General features: G+C 56.6%; 1 protein-coding gene across 4 annotated transcripts in view; it reads right to left on the bottom strand.

The window, feature by feature from the left end:
* Positions 1–794: 794 nt before the first annotated feature.
* The window catches only part of FAM135B (family with sequence similarity 135 member B), a 162,232-nt gene continuing 142,619 nt past the window's right edge, over positions 795–20,407 (bottom strand). For all 4 annotated transcript variants that reach the window (XM_054691958.1, XM_054691959.1, XM_037500808.2 and 1 more), the window contains exons 12-20: positions 19,531–19,685; positions 15,016–17,011; positions 12,503–12,669; positions 9,640–9,731; positions 8,549–8,646; positions 7,277–7,428; positions 6,518–6,628; positions 5,037–5,150; positions 795–3,362 (exon numbers count right to left, since the gene is read on the bottom strand). In XM_054691958.1, the coding sequence (XP_054547933.1) occupies positions 3,157–3,362; positions 5,037–5,150; positions 6,518–6,628; positions 7,277–7,428; positions 8,549–8,646; positions 9,640–9,731; positions 12,503–12,669; positions 15,016–17,011; positions 19,531–19,685 (3,091 nt within the window). In that variant the 3' untranslated portion in view covers positions 795–3,156. The remainder of the gene's footprint in view (positions 3,363–5,036; positions 5,151–6,517; positions 6,629–7,276; positions 7,429–8,548; positions 8,647–9,639; positions 9,732–12,502; positions 12,670–15,015; positions 17,012–19,530; positions 19,686–20,407) is intronic.

The raw sequence follows: 20,407 nt of genomic DNA, 5'->3' as shown, positions 1-20,407 counted from the left end.
AAGGCACAGGTGTCACATCTGTCATCTAGATGAGGCAACCGGCCTTGCCCCGTGACTTGAGAGCCCATATACCCATCTCATTCACAGCGTAGGTGGCATAACCCCTCTGAGCCCCCTCTGAGCCCTAACACTTCCCCGGTGCCTGTGGTTTGACTTCCCATTGATTGATCGTGTTCCCCACTCGCTGTGAGCTACTGAATCTTCCCCTGCATCCCTCATGCTCAAGAGACCCTCTGGATGGGTGCATGGGTGGGTGGGCGGATGGGTGGGTGGGCGGATGGACAGGGTCCTTGGTGATGACAGAGCATACATGGTAAATCTCCATTTTCCAGCCTCACTTTCCAGATTCCCTTCCCAGCCTTCTCCAGCCACGGAAGTCTGGCCTCCCATGACCTCCTTGCGCCTGCCCGTGCCTCCTCGAAGTCATCATTGCATCACCACGCAACAAGGCCGGGTCCTCCTGTGTTCCTTGTGCATTCCACGGGCTTCCATCGGGCACAGACTTCTGTGGGGGCCCCCAAAACTGTCAAGGACCCTCCTCTCCCCAGCTGGTGCCCAGGTCCACAGAGTCCAACTGTGGTACCGACATGGAGGTATTCATTTTGCCCCAAGGTAACTCTAGGCTCACTTCCGCTTCTCTGGATGTATTTGGCTTGTGTACACCGGATTCCAGTTAATCTCAATATTAGTCATTTTTATTTCTAATTAGCCCTGCAACACATAACAAATCTTAAAAACAAAAAATCGCAACTTATGCTGAGAATGAAGACATACTAGACCATTATCTTGGCAGACGTTGTGTTTATAATTTTTATAATCAATACAGAATGTCCCTGTTTAGCATTATATATTATATATGTAATTTTATGTATATATGTATATATATTAGATATCTGTACTTCGATAGAAAGAGACATAGAAAAGCCTTTTCAAATGAGGCATGACACGCAATACTAGACACTCTTATTTACAATATAGAGATGTTCTTTCTACACAGTCATGATGCTCGGAGACCAGAGAGGGTTTACAGAGACAGCTGAGCACCCCTAGAAAAGAGAGGTGCATGAGTAGCTGGACGTTTATTGCCATTAGTTCTCACCATGTCCAGACAGCACATTGAAGTTAAAAATGGCATCTGGTTATTGGAAAGGACCGTGGTGGTTGGATTCTCCCAGACCCCACAGCCTGGCTACGGGGTCTGAAAACTGAGCGGGGGCAACCGACTTCCTGATGGGGATTGGGAGCACAGAACAGGAGGCCTCCCCCGCGGCCCAGGGCTCCTCCTTTGGCCAAAGCAGAGACGTGCTATCAACGTCTGGCCCAGCGTGAGCACGGACCCTCGTCCAGGCAGGGGCCATGTCATCACAGGCCACACTAGCAGGGGCCGGTCCTCCCGGGCAGCAGAGCAGGTGGGTGCTGCCCACGGGCAGCCAGAGCTGTGTCCAGTGAGACATGCAAAATACACAGCGAGCTAAGCAGGGGTTCCCTGACCCCAAACATTTTAAGACAAGAACACAGTGCAAGTTCGGAAAAGACCTACCATGTCTGCCTTTGCAGAACCTTCAACCCCTCCCCTTGTGGATTTCGGAAACGCACAAGTCTTCCCTCCTGCAGAGCTGGCGACCTAGACTTACTTCTCTGGCTGGGATCGCAAATGTTTGGGAAGCCTTTGTTTTCCAAAGTCACGTTAATATATAAGGAAACAGTTCCCAGATGAGCTGTGGATTTGCTTGGCTTCCTCACCGGTGTGTTGATGAGCTCGAGTCACCGCCCAGGCGCGGGAGTCTGGTCCCAGATGAGCGTCAGCCCTTCAGAGGGTCTCGTACAGAAGCGGGGTTCTCACCTCAGGAGGAGTCTCCTGTGTTAGTCACCCCGGCTGACCTGGTTCACAGCTCCCAGCACAGCTGGACGCTTCTTTTGGCTTCCTTCCTCCCAGAGCACATTCTCCCTGGGGCCACCTTAGACATCCTGGTAATTTTCAAAACCTCCCTTAAGTCTCTTACCAACAACAACTTGCATTGGGTCTCCGATCCAGCTGTTCTCTCTGATCTCACTTCTGCCCCTGCTGTCAGTTTCTGAACAAGGGTGACCTTTCCTAGCCCTTTATTTTCCTAAGGCAAGAAGACATTTCTATTGAAAGATAGCCAGCACCCTTCTTAGAGCTCCCCTGAGGTTTTTAATCCAGCACCCCTCCATTTAGATGCCTTTCTCCTTCCTGAGAGAGGAGAAGCAGCTGACCGTGCAAATGGTTTTAGTTTTTTGCAATTGCATCAAATGCTAACATAGCATTTCTTTGGAAGTGTACCAGCAGGAGCATCCACATGCGCGCATTAATCTCCATGCCCCCCCTTTAGTTTAAGGTTTAGTTTAAGTTGATTTTCCCTACGACAGAAAGGTTGAAGCCATCACAGAAACAATTTGTGGAACCAGGGCTATGCATAGAAAAGTCTGGAGAAGCAGGAGGAACTAGGAGCTCCCAGGGTCCCCAAGTTACTCTTCTTTGTAACAAACTTGCATTTGCCAGAACATCACCTGCACCCCCCTAACTTCAAAACCCCACCCACTGCTGTTATGAACTGAAGTTGGAGTTTATAAAGCATTCCTTTGCCCCTCGGGGAGCGAACATGAGGAGGGGGTGAGAGAATGGACATCACATGGTCTCCAGTGGCACATGAGACTCTAGTAAGGGTCATATTTACATAGATATGTCCCACTTCTGCACAGAGATTAACCTGAGTTCTGAAATGCTTGTGTGCACTTAATTGGATCAAAAATGATAAAGCTATGAGCTAGTAACAGACTGAACAAATCTAGTTAAACTGGACACTCCCCATGAGCCAAGGGTGGTTCAAAAGGTGGGCTCACCGCTGCAAGGGTCTGTTTATTTTTTCATCTTTTTCCTAGAAAGCATCTCAAATGAGACTCCAGGTGGCTAGACAGGGTCAGGCAGAATCTGTTGTCCTTCACACTACTGGTTCAGCCTTCCCAGATCTCCAAAATGAAAGCACCTGGAATGTCAGCCCCACCCGCCCTCCACCCTTCCTCTGAGAGCCCCAGTCTGGAAGGGCAGACGCCTACAAAAGGATGTCCCAGCTAAAGCCTCCACGGGTCTTAGGCATTTCTGGCGAGCTCCCCGAGGCCCATGCCCTCAGAGCACTACTTGAAGTAGTTGAGTCCTGCCACCAGGAAGAACTTCTCTAGAAACAGTTCTGAGTCCAGCACTGCGATGTGGGCGGCGCGCCCGATCAGGGTGTTGGCCGTGCTGGGCAAGGAGTGGAACACGTTGTGTCGGATCAACGTGCAGCCCTTGGCCTCCACCAGCGGGCGGAGAAGGTTGTTGATCATTTCTGCATAAACCGGCCCTGCAGAGGAGGAAGAACACAGGGTCACCTCAAACAGAGTCCAGACACAGATGCCAGGTGTGGCTGCTCCTGGGCAGACCCCCAGGCACCAGTCTTCAACCTCCCCTCGATGTTCTGAAACAAACAAATAAAATCAGAGTTCTCTTGTCTAGTCAAGTTGGAAACGACCACTGCTGTTATTGAGGGTGATGGTGGTAGAGCTGGTGACAGTGATGGTGACAATGGTGATGGAGATAATGGTGAGGGAGGTGATGGTAGGGGTGGTAGTGATGATGGTGATGGTGGTGGCGGTGAAGGTAACAGTGATGATGATGATAATGATGGCATTGATGATGGTGGAGGTGATGATGGGGGTGAGGGAGATAGTGGTGGTGGTGACAGTGATGGGGATGGTGGTGGTGGTGATGATGGTGGTCACAGAGATGATGGTGGTGGTGGTAATGTGGGTGGTAGTGATGATGGTGGTGGTGATGGTGGTGATGATGATGGTGGAGGAGGTGATGATGGTGATGGAGGTGATGATGATGGTAGTTGAGGTGATGATGGTGATGGTGGTGGAGGTGATGATGATGATGGTGATGATGGTGATGGTGGTGGTGGAGGCGATGGTGATGGTGGAGGTGATGATGGTGGTGGTAATGTGGGTGGTAGTGATGATGGTGGTGGTGATGATGGTGATGGTGATAGTGGAGGAGGTGATGATGGTGATGGAGGTGATGATGGTGGTAGTTGAGGTGATGATGGTGATGGTGGTGGAGGTGATGATGATGATGGTGATGGTGATGGTGATGATGGTGATGGTGATGGTGGAGGTGATGATGGTGGTGGTAATGTGGGTGGTAGTGATGATGGTGGTGATGATGATGGTGGAGGAGGTGATGATGGTGATGGAGGTGATGATGGTGGTAGTTGAGGTGATGGTGATGATGGTGATGGAGGTGATGATGGTGGTAGTTGAGGTGATGATGGTGATGGTGGTGGAGGTGATGATGATGATGGTGATGATGGTGATGGTGATGGTGGAGGTGATGATGGTGGTGCTGAAGGTGATGCCACTGTGGTGATGGTGGTGGTGGTGAAGGGGGTGATGGTGGTTGTGTCTGTGTGCCCCTGTGTCATGTAGTGGGTGCTACGTGGGCTGCTCCCCAAGGCTACACACACTGATGTTGAAACTTACACCCCAAGCCACAGCCCACCTCAGACCTGCCAAGGTCCTGGGGAGCGTTGGCCCTGCTACTCTGAGAGCAGGGACCTGCTGAACATCTCACTTCTGAGCCCCAGGCCCAGATATTGGCATTGAGCATATGACAGGCATAGTCCCGCGTCACGCAGGTATGACCCAAAGCTGTGCAAGGAGCAGCAGCTCAGCATAACGACTGTTTCCTCTGGCTTTTCAAAGCTGCAGAGAGACAGAAAAGTAACAGACGTATGTCTCTGCGCCTCCCCCAGTCCTGTCCAGGTGGCTGGGAGGCAGACATGACACCCCCTTCAAGTCAGGGGTGTTGTGCAAAAGGACCCTGTTCTCCCCTCCTCGCTGGCCTTTTGGGGCCCAGACAGGGTGCCTGGTCTGGGAGGGACAGTGAGGAGCAGGTGGAGTTCCTGTGGAGTGAGACCTCCTGCAGCAGTGATGCCTGTAGATGAGAAAAGACACCCAAGGGGCCCCAGGGGGCTCACCCGCGTGCCGGTCTTTGAGGGCCGTCTTGCACATCTCGATCCTGGCGGAGTGGAATGGCACGTATCGGTCCTGGGGGGACGCCACCAGCACGACATTCTTGAAATACTGCAGCCCTGCAACAGCGGGTGGGTCAGCTGCGGCCTCCCTCCGTGCTCTGTGGACTCGGGGACCGAGCGATCGGGTCATTGCAGACTGGCCTGGGCTGAGAGGCTGAGGAAAGGACCTGCTGCCCCGGGGCTTTGCACCGCAAAGGGGAGAGGGAGGCTTGTTCTCAGGGCATGAATGCCAAGGAGACGCCTGGTGGAGAGTAAGCCTCACAGAAGTGACCACAAAGCCTCAGAGCTGCAGGTATTTTAAAGAGCCCTAAGGAAGTAGATCCAGTATTTTGTTCCTCCTGTTTGAGCCCCTCCAGCTCCTTAACCTTTGGCTATTGTCACACTGTGTAACCTGCTGCGAGAAAGTCACATCCCTCCTGTCTCATCCATGCCCAAGCAGAGGGAGCCTCTAAATGTAACCTCAGGAGGCGCATCCTTCCGCCTCAGGCCCAGCAGGGGCTCCGGGTCCTCTCTCGCAGCCCAATGACCCCTTTCAAGGGACATCTCCAAGGCAGTGGACCCCCTCATCCGAGACCCCAAGACCACGCCCTGGGGACAGGCCAGTCTAGGACAGGTGGGGTAGGGATGTGAGGTGAAGCCCTGCTCTCCCTCTGGACAGCCCTGCGGGTGCCCCACCGCCCACCTGCCCTGGGGAGGGGGTCACTGAGATCTCTGTGGGGACCTCACTGCAGGCCATCTCCTCCTCTGCCCAGTCCCGCACCCCTCACTCTTCATGGGGGTGAGCCTGAGAGGTGCAGCCGGACACGCAGAGATGCAGGTGGAAGGGGGGAGCGAGCCTGGGCTCTACCCCAGCCCGTGGCCATGCAGCTGCGTGCAGGGAGGCCCACAGCTTTGGCACGCCGGGCCTGGGACTGCAGGGAGATGGGAACCGCGCCTGGCCTGGGCCTGGCCAGCTTGCTCTGTCAGCTCTTCTGCTCCCTTACTGGACATGGGCATCGCTGCCGTTCACACCCCTGAAGCAGGCAGGGCCCCTGCCCCTCTCTGCGCAGGGTGGGTGGAGGCGAGCGAGTGGCCTCCTGCCAAAAAGTGACACTGGGACCAGCAAGTTTGTAGGAGGGTGTGCAACTCGGGGAGAAGCCGTGAGCAGGCCCAGCAGCACAGGGAGGAAAGGACCGGCAGGAGGCAGAGGCTACAGCTCCTGGGTGTGGCGACCCCCCGGCACACGCCTAGTCTCTCATCTGTGATCCTTCACCCTCGGGGGGCTGGGGAGAGGCTCCCGCGTGGTCTTGGGTAGCCGTTGGCCTCCCAATGCACTGCAGAGGTTGTGCACGCCGGCCCTCCAGCACAACCCTCCAAGGAAGCCCAGGGCAGCCGTGGCCCAGCGCCCACCCAGGCCCAGGCGCGAGGGCCGCGCGGGCAGTCACCTGTCTTCTGGCTGAGCTGGTAGAGGAAGCACTTGCGCAGGTCCGCGTTGTCCCTGAAGGCCAGCTGCAGCAGCGACCCCGACTTCTTCAGCTTCTGCATGAGCCACAAGCCTGACAGCCACGTGCAGCGTGAAACACAAAGCAAGACCATGCAAGCAAAGAAAGAAAAAAATGGAGGCGAGATTAACTTTAAACCATGATATATAATTAATTTTAAGAATAAAGGTTTCGTGGGCATTTGAGCAAATACTCGGGAGTTAGAGGCCCACGTGCCTGCTCGTGTGCGGGCCGCAGGGACCTCAGCTCAGTCTGCAAATGCTGGGGCGGACTTCAAGAGGCATGAAGGACAGGAGCCCTGCAGCGTGGGGGCCAGGCCCCCCCGGGATGCAGCCCTAACACAGTCCCCAAATCCAAATGCCCCAGACGCTCATGTCAGCCTTCACCTTGGACTTACGGCCTCCAGGACTGGGGGGGGGTGAACTTCTGCCCCCTTGGCCACCTGCTCCATGGAGGTTTGTCCTCATGGCCTGAGTGGACCGAGGTGGTGTGCTCTCCCGTCACTCCTGCGCCACCTCCCTCTCTCCCAGCCAAAAGCCTGAGGGCAGCACCCGCCTGCTCACACCGGGGTGGCGGGAGCCTGGAGCTCTCCTCTCTCAGCTCACCCATGAAAGAGCCCCCTCTGTGGCCAGGTGCCACCCCGTCCCTGGCCGTGAAGCCCCTCCCTCCGCCTGTGAGTCTCAGGACAGGGCCGGGCCTTACCCGTGCTGACCAGGGTGCTGTTGTTGTACAGGGTCCCGAGGTGAGGCCCGGATAGCGACAGGAACGTGTGGAGCTTGCTGAGGTAATACCGGAAGCGGGGCCTGGTCAGGACCGAGCGGATGATGATGTTGCCCAGTGAGTGGCCAATGAAGCTGAGGACAGACGGGCGGTGAGCGCCAGCCCGGGCAGGAAAGGGCCGCACGGGACCCAGGGGGTCAGCACCCCCCCTCCAGTGGACTGAGGAGTACCAAGGGCAAAGAGAGCAGGGCAGGGCGCTAGTTCACCCCGGCCCGGTGTCCCCCCGGCCATGCTAAGCTGGGAATCCGGAGCTGACGCCTCTGTGCCCAGGGCAGTCAGGACAGGGGCATCGTGCCCAGGGTGTATTATAACAGCAGCCCCCGAGGGCTCCAGGTCCCTCCGTGCCCCTGGGGGTCCTTTCTGAAATAAATACTGAGCCACTGGGCCCCCTGGCCACTCACTGGATCAGGTCCCCACTCCCCAGTTGGCCCTCGGGACCTCGCTGGCTGCCCTGTGACCCCTCCTGGTCTGTGTCACGCACTGGCCCACGGCGCAGGCACTGAGCTGTCCATTCCCAGCCACATGGACCCGACCCCTCCTAGCGGCTCTGCCGCCCTGCCTGCCCCCCGCCCGTCCATCCAGCCCAGCTCCACCGTCCAGAGAGACACTAGTGACTATCAAGACCTGCCTCGTCTCGGGAGAGGCATCAAGCAGCCAAGGAAAGGGAATGAGTGACCGTCCGAGGAGCTGCCTGGCCTGGTCTGTGTCCTTTTGTTTGGGCCTAATCCCTGCAGCCCCATCTGTGACACAGACAGGGGACAGTTTGCCCCTGGGGCCCCAGCGGGGTCGCGATGCTGGCTCGCGGGGTGCCTGCACCTTGCAAGTGCAGCGCATCCCAGCTCTTCGCTACCGCCTTGATCATTCAGCATTTACGCCCCATGACCTGCCACAATCAAGAGACAGACCAGCACTGATTTAAAGCTCTAGCTGCGCAGGTGGCCCACTCAGCTACAGGACGGGGAGCTGGGGGGTGGCCCGCTTAGCGGAAGGGACAGAGGCTCGGAGATCAGAGCCTGCAAAGGGCAGCAAGGCGGAGCAGCCAGCACGCCCCTCTGCTCTGGTCCTCTCCACCGAAGGCCGCCAGCTTCCGTCCCAGCGGTGACGAGGCATCACGCTGACCTGCGCCCAGCACACACTCCAAAACCTCGCCGGCGCCACCCCTCCAGCCAGCACGAGCCCCGGGACTCCGCGCACCTGATCCGGGATATGGAGAGGTTGTACAGCTGGATGTGCTGGATGATCTCGTCCAACAGCCGGTCCGTCATGGTGTCGAAGTCTGCAAACGTGTCCATCTGAAGAGACGAGAGGAAACAGGGCTGGGGGCATCGCAAGGCCAGACTCAGGGCAAAGCCCCTCTTTATTCCCTCAGGCGCTTCCTGGGCGGGCAGTTTTGGGGGCGATCAGGATAGGTGGGAAGAGGGTACTCGGCGGAAGACTGGGGAGGGGAGCTGCGGGGGTCAGGTTGAGTCAGCAGCCCCGGCTGCATCAGAGTAGCTGCAGGTGCTCACGCAGGAGCCTATACTCCCTTAGGGCGTGGATCCCATGGGGCGCGGGGTGCACAGATGTTACCTTCCTGCAGAGCATCTGTCCCCCTCCCTAGCCAGCTGACTCTGGACCCTGGACAGCTGTCAGGCTGCCGGTGCCTGCCCCGGGAGCAGGAGCTGACACCCCAGACTCCCTCAGAAGTTGCAAAGAGTCAGTGAAGACACAGCTACAGGGCGTTGAGCACCCAGTAGGTGCGCACAATTGTCCCTCCCGGCAGCGCTGGGACTCTCCGTACATCCCACTTTCAAAGGCCCTGGGACCTTTGGTTACAAGCAGTTCAGGCCTCTAAACGCTGCTTAGTGCTCATCCATGCAAGCCGTAAGGGGTGGCAGCCCCCAGCGCCGCCCCGCCCCGCTCTGCTCATGGATTCTCTAAATTCTCATCGACTTGGACACCTCTTAGGGTCCCAGGCACCATCTCCCTGAAATGACAAAGTCCCCACAGGCCGGTCTCCTTTGATGGAAAAGGGATCAGAGCTTTGCATAAAGCTCCCCACGAGGCCTCGGGTACCCACGCCACACACGTGCTGAGTGGCCACCCACCCTCACACCCTGTGAGGCGTCAGCCCCAGCCCCCCAGTGTACATCCCCCCTCTGACTTTCCCTCACTCTCCCAAAGAAACCAAGGAACCCCTCTGCCTCCTTGGCTCGCGGCTGGCACGTCAGGGTCCATGGGTGGTCACACCACTCCTGGAGGCTCGTCAGACATGTGTCTTCCCGTGCGATGCCATGTTGCCATACCTGGTTCTTCTCGGACATCAGGAAGTCCAGTTTCCCTCCAGGGAGCCCCAGCTCTATGAAAGTCTTCACCAGTCGGAGGTCCGCACTGTTCCCTAAAATCGACAGATATCCCCGCGCAGCCCATTACTCATCACCTAAAAGCCAATACGAGGGCCTCCCTGGTGGCGCAGGGGTTAAATCAGCACCGTCAAGCTACCACCAGCCACTGCAGCCTGAGTTCAATCCCCGGCCAGGGAGTGACCCACATGGCGCAGCAGACCTCTCCTGTCTCCCCGCTGCTCCCCTCAGCAGTGTGTTTCAGTAGATCTGCCTGTTCTGCTCCCCACTCTGTCTCTGGTGAATCCTCTCACCCCTGCACCTCGGGCCTGCACCCCAGTTCTTGTATTCATAAATAAATAAAAAGAAATCTTTAAAAAGAAATAAAGGCCAACACGAGGGATCGACTTCTCCTCGTCCCCCAATATCCCATGTCTTCATTAAGCATATATTCAAAAGGACTAGACAGCCAGCCCTCTGCTCCCAAGCTGTCCCTCCACCCCCACCCCCACAGGCTCAGCCCTTTCTCGTGGGCCTGCCTCTGTGGAACCAGCCCCTGACATGTGAGCGCGCGGCCGTGAGCGGCTGGCCACACGCCACCTCCCTCCTCGTCCTCTGTTTACTCAAGACTTTGCAGATGGCGCCACGAAGGGCTGGCGTGTGGTGTCTGATACAAAGGCCATCCTGTCTGCCGCTGCTGGGCAGGCAGCAGGCCCCCCAGACAGGCCAGTGACGGGAGGCTACTGCCCCAGAACAGGGCGGTGTGGGCACCAGAGGCGCGGACGTGCGCCGGTGTCCGAGTGGCTGTGGGGGCTGAGGACTGAAAGCAGAAATCTAAGACCCGGAGCTGCCCTCAGGGAGCTGTGAGCCTCGACCCCCAAACACATAGAGCGTCCCTATGACGGGCATGATTTAAAAAGCGAGCACAGCAGAGGCTGCTCCGACAGCAGCGTCACGGGGGGCGCGGGCACCCTCCTGAGAGAGAGACCGAGTGGCGGATGCGGTGGACAGAAGGGGAGGAGGCAAGTTTGGGTCTGTTCAGGCACACGCTTCACGCCGGCCGTGGGGCTCCTCTGCGTCTTACGGAGTTCTTGGCCTCTCGACGGATCCCCGAGGAGCGGAGAGTCAGAAGCTGCTGATTTTCATATGCAGGTGACCTACTTTGCTTCCCAGGCAGGGTGTAGACCTCAGCGACAGTTTACAACCAGCTCTGCTTCCTTCTCTGCAGCTTCCCAGCGGCTCAAGGCTGGGTGAAAGCACCCCGTGGAGCTTAGGCAAACACCGGCATTTAGGAACATGCCCTCAAACCTGAAGGTGAACCCAGCAGACACCAAGCCCGCCCACGTAGGGGACCCGCCGGGGGCACCTCCTCACACGTGTTGTAGCTGCCGTCCGGCAATCCAGGGCCTGGCTTCACAGAAAGCAGCTGCTGCCAGAGCTTCCATAGCGTGTAGCATCGGGCGTAAGAAGGGGACACAAGGACAGTGGCTGCTTCAGCCCCTGAGGGAGCGAGAACTTTCTGCAACCTGCAACTGTCCCAGAAACCATGGCGTGCTCAGGTGTTAAACTGAGACCATCCACGAGACCATCCATCTTGGGTGTTGGCACAACACGAAGCAGGGGCCTATCCACGCTGGTCGTCACGTCTTCAGTTCTCTGTCCCCGCCAGCACACCGCGGGAAGTGGACTGCCGACGGACGGAGCCTGTGGCTGGACCCATCTCTCCCTTGACCTGGAGAAGGGACCTTCTAAGGAAATCTGACTGTGATCACCTGTCTTCCAGCTGCCGCCGCCGCCCAGGCCTCAGGCTGGAATCCACAGCTCCGCCCTCTGACATCGTCCAGTGGCGAAGACGCCCTCTTCTCCCACCGAGCGAGGACGAAGATGAAAGTTTGCAGCCTGAACCGATTCAACAAAGGCTGCGAGCTGGGCTCCTCCCACCTCCCAGCAGACAAGCCAGAGCTACGTCCTGGTCTGAGTGATGCTCAGCTGTGGGGGTGCCGGGTGAGGAGTTACCCTGGTGCTGATGAGGCGGGTGTGGGCCCTTCTGATGGGACACCCCAGTTAAAACGACCATGTCCCCAACAGCTTAGTGCTTTTAAGGGGAGAGAGGGACTCTCAAGCTGACTCTCCTCACAAGGGGTGGAGCCCCAACTTTGCTAAAATCATATTCTTTTCATTGTTACTAGAGTTGGTGTTATTCTTTTTTAAAGATTTATTTATTTATGCATACAAGAGCTGGGTGCAGGCCAGAGGTGTGGGGGGTGAGAGGATTCACCAGAGACAGAGTGGGGAGCAGAACAGGCAGACTGACTGAAATCCACTGCTGAGGGGAGCAGCGGGGAGACAGGAGAGGTCTGCTGCACCATGTGGGTAGCTCCCTGGCCGTCTGGACATCGAACTTGAGCTGCAGTGGCTGGTGATAGCTTGATAGCGCTGTGTCTTTAGCCCCTGCACCACCAGGGGGGCCCCAGCTGGTGTTATTCTTCAGTCGTAGCTAAGATTCTCGCGTTTCACTTGTGGAAACCATTTGAAGTTTTCTTTTTTTGGCCCAATGTATTCAAAAAGCGTGCCAACGTCAATGAACAAATTTGAAAATGCAGTACATGGTACAAAGATCATGTGAAGTGGGGATGAGGGTGTGTCAAAAGTGCTGATTTAGGGAGCACTGAGTTTGGGGGAAGGGAGGCGAGGGTCACGGGTGGAGGGGGCGACCAGGCAGGAAGAAATACTCAGGGGGATAAATGATTCTACCTGGTTGGGTTCACAAATATGATAAAATTCATGGAAAGCAGAATTTTGAGGACGATAGATTTTTGGAGCTCACCGTCCAGCCCGTGCACACAGACGACCAGGTGGATCCCGTCTTCCAAGTTCTCCTCCTCCTCCTCTGGCGGGAAGTAGGGCACATCGGAAGCCAGCGCGGACAAGTCGCTGTACAGGAATCCATCGATCTTCAGCTCTTTTTTAAATTTTTCTTTGGCCTGGTAAAAACTGGAGAACCCGTGAACGCATCACAAGCTGAGCTGCGCACGCCGCGGGGCGCGGGAGGTGAGCTGAGCAGGGAGGGAGTGACGAAGAGCCACAGGGAGCACCCGCAGAGGCCAGGGTGGAGGGAGGCCTGGGGGAGCTGGCAGGATGGACGCTTGGTTCTGAGCAAGGAGGCAGGGAAATACCAGGGAAACCAAAGGCCATGACTGTTTGGGTTCGGCAGATTTCTGTGTGGCCCCTGCTGTAAAAGCAGACTTCTCAGATTCTATCCCGCTCCACAGAGCCATTCAACCTTTATGAAGATGTTCCTAGAGTGGAAATCTCTTCCCCTGACCTAGGCAGCCTGGCTAGGCCTCCACCTCTTCTCCAGCCTCAGCCCCAAGCCTCCTACAGGACACTTTCTCACAGTCCCTGCGGGAATTATGCTGCTGGCTTTACTTTTGTCTACGCTTTCAGGTCCGTCCATCAGAAATACCTCTCCCGCCTGGCTCATGTCCCTGGTCATCTGACAAGGTGGAGGCGAGGAACAGAGACCTGGGGTCCTGACTGCCAAGGTCAGACTCGCCCTAGCTGTGGGCCCTCCGCTGAGCCTCTGATGTGCGCTTTCTTCATTCGTAAATGAGGAATAACACCAGTGTCTGGTTTACAAGGTTGTTTTGTGTATTAAGTGATGTCATGTACACGAAATGCTTAGAAGAGCCCTTGATATAGATGAAATACTCAAAAAAGTTATCTATTATAGGATCATCACCACCATCATCGCCATCATCATCACCATCATCATCACCATCATCATCACCATCATCACCACCATCATCACCACCATCATCACCACCATCACCACCCTCATCACCACCATCATCACCACCATCACCACCACCATCACCACCATCATCACCATCCTCATCACCACCATCACCACCATCATCACCACCATCATCACCACCATCACCACCATCACCACCATCATCACCACCATCACCACCATCCTCATCACCATCCTCATCACCATCCTCATCACCATCATCATCACCACCATCATTAACATCATCATCACCACCATCATCACCATCATCATCACCATCCTCATCACCACCATCATCAACATCATCATCACTACCATCACCATCATCATCACCACCATCATCACCATCATCATCACCACCATCATCACCATCATCATCACCATCCTCATCACCACCATCATCATCACCATCATCACCACCATCATCACCATCATTACTGCCATCATCACACCATCATCACCACCACTATCATCAGCATCATCACCATCACCACCATCACCACCACTGTCATCATCACCACCACCATCATATCTCCTACATTGACCCCTCAGCTGAGCTGTCACTGCTAAAAAGCATCTACTGGCTACCCTCTCTATTCACCCTAACTGGCCACAGGTCCTTCTCCTCCTGGCTCATCAGTGACACAGGAACCTTCCCTCTATCCACTCCCTGTCCCCACTGGCTGCTTGCATCTCTCCGTCTCCCTGGGAGACCCTGAGGCCCACAATAGCCAGGACGACGCTGGTCAGGCACTGGACAGAGCCCCCCACGTATCTGTTAAATTGATGGCAAGCACGGGAATATTTGATATAAAACATGGGCTCCAAAATCAACCCCCAAATTTCCTTTTGGGGTATCCCTTATATGAAACTCTGAAGCATTTGGCAAAGGCGGGGCATGCTGATTAAACAACTCCACACTATACTCACACATCGCCTACAGGCTAGAGCTACATGAGCACAACGCCCACGGGGACGGACTCTGGCTTTGCAACATGAGAATAAACACAAGAACCACAGGGGTTAGAGGCAAATCCGATGAGGCTCTCCCGTTGCCCCAAAACTCGTAAAGAGCTGCACTGTAACAGTGATGTGTGCACCAGGGGGGTCAGCATAATAAACAGGGGGCAGGTGAGAGTCCATCGCTAAAGGAACTGGCTAATTGACCATGGACTACCTGGACAGTGGAATTCTGCTGAAATAGTAAGATCATAATATAGACATAGACTCATAAATAGATGTTTCCAACATGTCAAGTTAGGGGACAAAAAAGTTCAGACAGAGCGATACTATTTTTGCACCAGAGCGCACACAGGCATAAATGCATGCAGCAAAACGGTGCAGGGGCTTGAGCAGCGGCTGCGCTGGGGAGACAACTTATTTATCATTTACTGGTTTTGTGCCAGTCTCCATGTCTGATGTGCACGATACGAATATATTATATTAGTGAAATCAGAATTTGCTGGCACCTCGACTCTGAAATAATACACATGAACTTGGGGAGCCGGTGGAAGCATCGACGCCGCTGGGCCCGGCAAGCTCACCTGAACATCCTCTCGCTGACCTCCTCCCCCAGCTCGCTGGAGTGGGGAGAAACAGCTCCGAAGGAGCCCACAGGCTGGTGCGTGATGGGGGACTGGGTCTGCCTGGCAGAGAACCCCGCCCGGGCAGGGGTCTCCTTGGGCACAGACGAGAAGGGGAGACATGTGGCCGTGCAGGACACAGACAGGTTGACGACCTCCACCGCCTGCAGGCTGTCCAGGGCAAAGGTCTCTGCAGGGGCCAGGGTGGGCACCGTGCCGGAAGTGCACGCCCTTGGCTCTTGGCTGCCCACAAGCTGGGGGGGCCGAGGGGGACTCGCAGCGGAGCACACGGTGCCTGCTTCATGTCCAGCCTCCAGGAAGCCGTTGGCTCCTGGACTAAAGGCTGCAGCATCCAAGGTGCCAGGTGAGTCGCTGGGTTCGCCCACTGACTCCAGGTCGGTGGCAGCAGCAGGGGACCCACAGCCCCAATCAGGCACGCGGAGGTGGCCGGGGTGCTCCATCTCCAAGACGCTGCTACGGGAAAGAGACCCTGGACCCACATTTAAGACACTGGCCATGCCCCTCGGGGTCTCCATTAGAGTCCCTGGAATAGCTCCATCGCCAGGCTTTTCTGCTGCTCTGATGCATGGTGTTTTTGTGTTAAGACCCTGGGTCTCCACATCCTGAGGGGTTCCCGTCCTGCCATCAAGATGACAGAGTCCTGGAGGCTCAAACGGTCTTTCTGAACTTTGGGGGGTGTCTATGTAACTGGGGCCCTGCTGGCTGATGACATCTAAAGCCACCTCCACAAAGGGACTGTCCAGCCCGCCACAAGGCTGAGAGTAGCGTCCGGGGATGCCCGTGCCTGCAACGGGCATGGCAGGGGCTTTGACCTGGGCACCACCCGGCCGCCTGGCATCCGAGTCTTCAGCAGGCTCCTCCGGGCTGCTGATTTGGGGCGCGGAGACCGACTTGGTCAGCTTGGTGAGAGCCAGCTCACGCCGCTCCTCCTCCTCGAAAGGCAAAGAGCTGATGGAGGTGAGCGAGGCCTGGATGCCGCTGGGCAGGCTGGTGTTGCTCTCCGTGCGGCCGCCCTCCAGGGAGTCCCTGTGCAGGGCGTGCCTCCGGGCCAGCTGGTACAAGGCCTCCCGGTCACTGGGCAGGTCCAGGGCCCTGCTGCGGGCCTCGGACCAGGCGACCGAGCTCTGCTCGCTCTCGATGCCGGAGTCAGAGATGACAGAGGAGGATCTCTTGATGACCCCTGAGAGCACCGACGCTTCCTCCTGCTCCTCCAGGCGCAGGTCCTTGGGGGACGCCCTCATGTCCATGGGGTCCCGCGCAATAAAGTCCGGTGGATCACAGGACTCAGAGGGGGCGAGCTTCAGACTGAGGGGCGCCGTCCACCCCCCCTGGTCGGCCCTGCAGCCCGCAGACCCAGGGCCTGCCGCTTTCTCTGCGGAGAGGGCATCTTGGTGCGCCCCGCCAGCCCGCCCGTGGCCTGGTGTGGCGGGGTCTGGTTCACGGTCCCCCACAAAGTGCCATCCCTCGTGCTGGGCACTGCTCACCCCGGTGGGTGTGGCCCTGCAGCAGCTCTCTCCACTGGGTTTCACCTCCAGGTAGCTCAGTGCTGGGGCTGGGTCGTCCTCGGGGCCCGGGCTCTCTCTGGGGAGGTCCACGTCGGCCAGGGGCCCCACTCCAGAGCCAGGGGGCTGGCCAGCCCCAGACTCATCTTCAGGGAAATCCGCTTTGTCCTGGAATTCCCCAATTGTCAGATACACCTGCGACTCGGAGCACAGGTCGGCAGGATGCGACGCGGACACCGTCTCCTCCGGCTCAGGACACCCGGTCACCTCCTCATCTCCGTCCAGCTGGGGAGGCTTCGTGGGGGGCGAGGCAGGGTCTTCCCTGAAAGATGATTTTCTGTTTATAAGACGGTTGTCTTCTTTGTCTCTGAGGTCCACGGTTGCAGGAACTGTGGCTGTGTCATCAAAACTAGGGTAGACATCCAGAGGACGCCCTAAGAAAGAAAAGAGAAAGTCACAGGACAGCTTAGGAGCCACAAAGGGCCCAAACACCTGACTGCGGAATAAAGCATTCAGGCTGCCTGTGCTCCTGGCTCCAGGGAGAGGACCCCTAGATTCTTAGGATCACCCACAGAATGGGCGGGTCTTGTCACTCACGCTGGCCTCCCCTGGCTTATGCTAGACAGGTGACCTGGTGAATCCTTAGTTCTGCTAAAGAGATGAGGATGGGGGGCGCTAGTTACCCCAAAAGACCACCCATGTGATTAGTTGGTTGGAACTTTGAGGATAAGAACTGTGACCTCTGTGGGAAGGTGAATCCTTAGAACCTAAATGACAGATTTATCCGATTTATCATAGGCAGTTAAGACAAGATCGGGAGCCCAGAGAACAAACGGATTGTCAGAACAGCAACATTTCAGCTTTACTACAATGACTCTGGAAAAACAGGAGTCCCAGAGAATCCCATTCGTCACACACTAAGGGGAGGGGGGCAGCTGCACTCACGGCCCCTCCGTCGTCACCCCTACGTGTCCTATCCTGAGCCCCAGACTGCTCACAGCGCAGCTGCCAAGAGAACCACGACCCCCCCACCCCCTGCATCTCACAGTGGACAAAAATTCACATCCAGACAGCGTGTCCAGCAGTTAGGGACTTAACCATCTCGGGACGAAGAAAAGGTCTCACAATATGGACAGAAATTTGGAGGCTTTGGCACCTAGTAGGTGTGCTGGCCTCAGGCTGTCGCTGGCCCTGAACAACGGCCTCCCTTGCATATGGAAGCAGAGCTCTCCAGGCTTGCTTTCTCATTGCACTAGAATCATGAGATGCGAATCTGACGGCCTTGTTGCAAGTTAAAAATGAAGGCACCGAGTCTTTGAGAAAGAGGAACATGTTCTTGCAGAGCAAAGGCCAAGCAAGGCTCTGGGTCACAGAGTCCCGTTGAGAGGGGACACAGCTAAGTCTGCAACATTGGTCTTGAGGTGGGGCCGGACCAGGGGAGAGCACCCCGGGGAGGCCGGGAGCCAGCCAGGCCTCTGAGAATGACAGCCTCGGGGCCACCCAGGAAGATGGGAGCACAAGATCTGGGGTCCCAGCCTCCACCAAGTGCACCATGTGAGTGGGAGCTGCAAAGACACTCGGTCCTGCTCTGTCCATTAGAGGAGCCTGCGCGGGCAGGGGCACCAACCATGCTCCTTGTCCTCACTGGAGGGCGCAGGAGTGGAGGAGGGACAAGGGTTGGCGGGAAGCCCCATGAGCACAGAGGTGTCTTTCCTGCTCATGCCACAGGGAGGGCTCAGTGGCTCATAAAAATAACATAATTGCAGGCATGAGTTGGGAGACTGAGCTTTCCCTCACTAGACTGAACAGGCATAGCCCGTGGAAGGCAAGGCGGTGTGCTCTGAGAGCGTCTGACTAGAGTTAAGACGTCAGTACATTTGCACACACACAGTCTCAGCGCGATGCTTCCAGCGGGTTCTCCCAGCCCTGGAGTCTCCCACATCCTGGTCCCTGGCACACGGCTCGGTGTCACACACAGCGTCGCCACCAGAGGGCAGGCGGCCACCGAGAACCAAGCAGCGCGGCAAGGTTGCGCTGTCCTTGGCGGCACCTGGACTTTGAAAACACCCCACAGATCTCACCTACGCTTTCAACTGTGCAGGTTGCAAAAACCCCGAGATTTAAATGACATCATTTTAGCGATGGGGACCACACACAATGGTCGCAAACACCTCGCAACGGGCCGCCGAGCAGAACAGGGCACAGGAGTGCAAGTGAATTGGCTTTGAATGTTGACTTTTATGATCTTTAATAAATACTGATGTTCCTTGTGCCTCAGTTTCTCGGTGAAATAGGGCTTGTGAGGTTGCTTAGAGGATTAAAGAGACAAGGCACATAAACCAACCAGTCCCAGGCTTGATGCTTCTGGCCATTCGGGATCCTGGGCCATTCCAGCTCTGCCTTTAGGACAGCTTGTGGGGTGCCAGCGGGGCTGGAGAGAGGGGGTGGGCACTCTCCTGCTCAGCTCCTGAGCACTGGTCACCCCAGCACAAGGGTCACAGCCCAGATAAGCACCCACAAACCAACACGCACGTGCCACCCTTCTCCCTGAAACGAGTCACACACTAATCTGTTTATGCGCCCACTTTCTGGAACACTTTGGCTTGGGGCAAGGACTCAGGTTCAAGTAGAAAAGACTGTGCAGATGCATGTTTGAGATAAGAACGATCTCCACTGGCTCTCAAGGCTGATGAGGGGAGTGTGGTGCCCACTGGACAGGTGAATCCCCAGTGGCACCGGACACTGTCCGGCAGCGGTCAGGGCCAAAGGCTGCACGGCAGCTGCCCTTCTGTTACGCTGCTCTGCAGCTTTCCCGAAATAAAGTCATTTCAGTAAGGAATGACTTTAAGTAAACTTAGCTCTTGCTGCTCTGTGATTGGACAAAATACTTCTTTCAGCAGCCCTGCCGGGGTGAAAGAGGGCGCCAGACCGGCTCCTGAGCACAAGGACACACCTGTCTTGGGGCAGTCCACGTATCTGTCCTCGAAGATCACGGGCAGGGTGCTCCAGTCGCCGTCGATGTCCAGGCACTCGGCGGGCAGCGGGGGCATGCTGGCCAGGTACTCCGAGCTCCGGACATCCAGGGACAGCTGGCTGTGCGACTGCACCCTGGGGACACGGGGACAGGGGAGCAGCGTGGGAGCGGAGTCAGAGCCAGACCCTGCCAGGGAGCCCTGGGCTGGGCACGCTCCTGACCTAGGTCAGTGCCGCATCGACCCGGACGCCAGAGCCCAGCCTGGCATCTACCAGCACTTTTTAGAGGTTGTAAGTTTCCACGTTTTATTTTATTTATTCTGGTGCATTTTTTTAGGGTAATGGCTGGACACTGTGTAAAGGAACCACATCAAGGAGGCCAGGAGTGTGGGCACTGGATGCCAACACAGCCACGCTGTGTCACTTCTCCTGTGTGATCCAAGAGAAGTCGCTTAACATCTCTAAGCCCAGTTTCCCCAGTTTCTTCCTCTGCAAATGGGGGCCATTAACAGTCCCGATCTCCAAGGGACGAGGCGGATAGGAGCGAGCCAGGGAAGCCCTCAGCACAGCTTCTTACCAGGGACCTCAACAGACTTAGCTCCAGGCAGGCAGGCGGCCCCGGCTACACAGCAGGATGCACCCACCGCCCCGGCTCTTCCAACCCAAGTGCAGAGCTAACAGCTGCTGGAGGCGAGCCGGAGGAGCCAGCCAGGGTGTGGGGCAGAACCGAGCCCTGCCCGGGAGCGTGGACCAGGGGCCTGCCCGGGAGCGCTGGCCAGGAGCACAGAACAGAAGCTCTGACCATGAGGCCTGACTGTGAGCCCTGCCCAGGAGCCCTGCCCAGGAAACCCCAAACA

The sequence above is a fragment of the Talpa occidentalis genome, unplaced genomic scaffold (genome assembly GCF_014898055.3).
Source record: "Talpa occidentalis isolate TD23 unplaced genomic scaffold, MPIMG_talOcc4v2.1, whole genome shotgun sequence".
Classification (NCBI taxonomy): Eukaryota; Metazoa; Chordata; class Mammalia; order Eulipotyphla; family Talpidae; genus Talpa; species Talpa occidentalis.
Note: the sequence above shows the minus strand (reverse complement) of the source record. Positions and strands in the feature narration are given on the sequence as shown.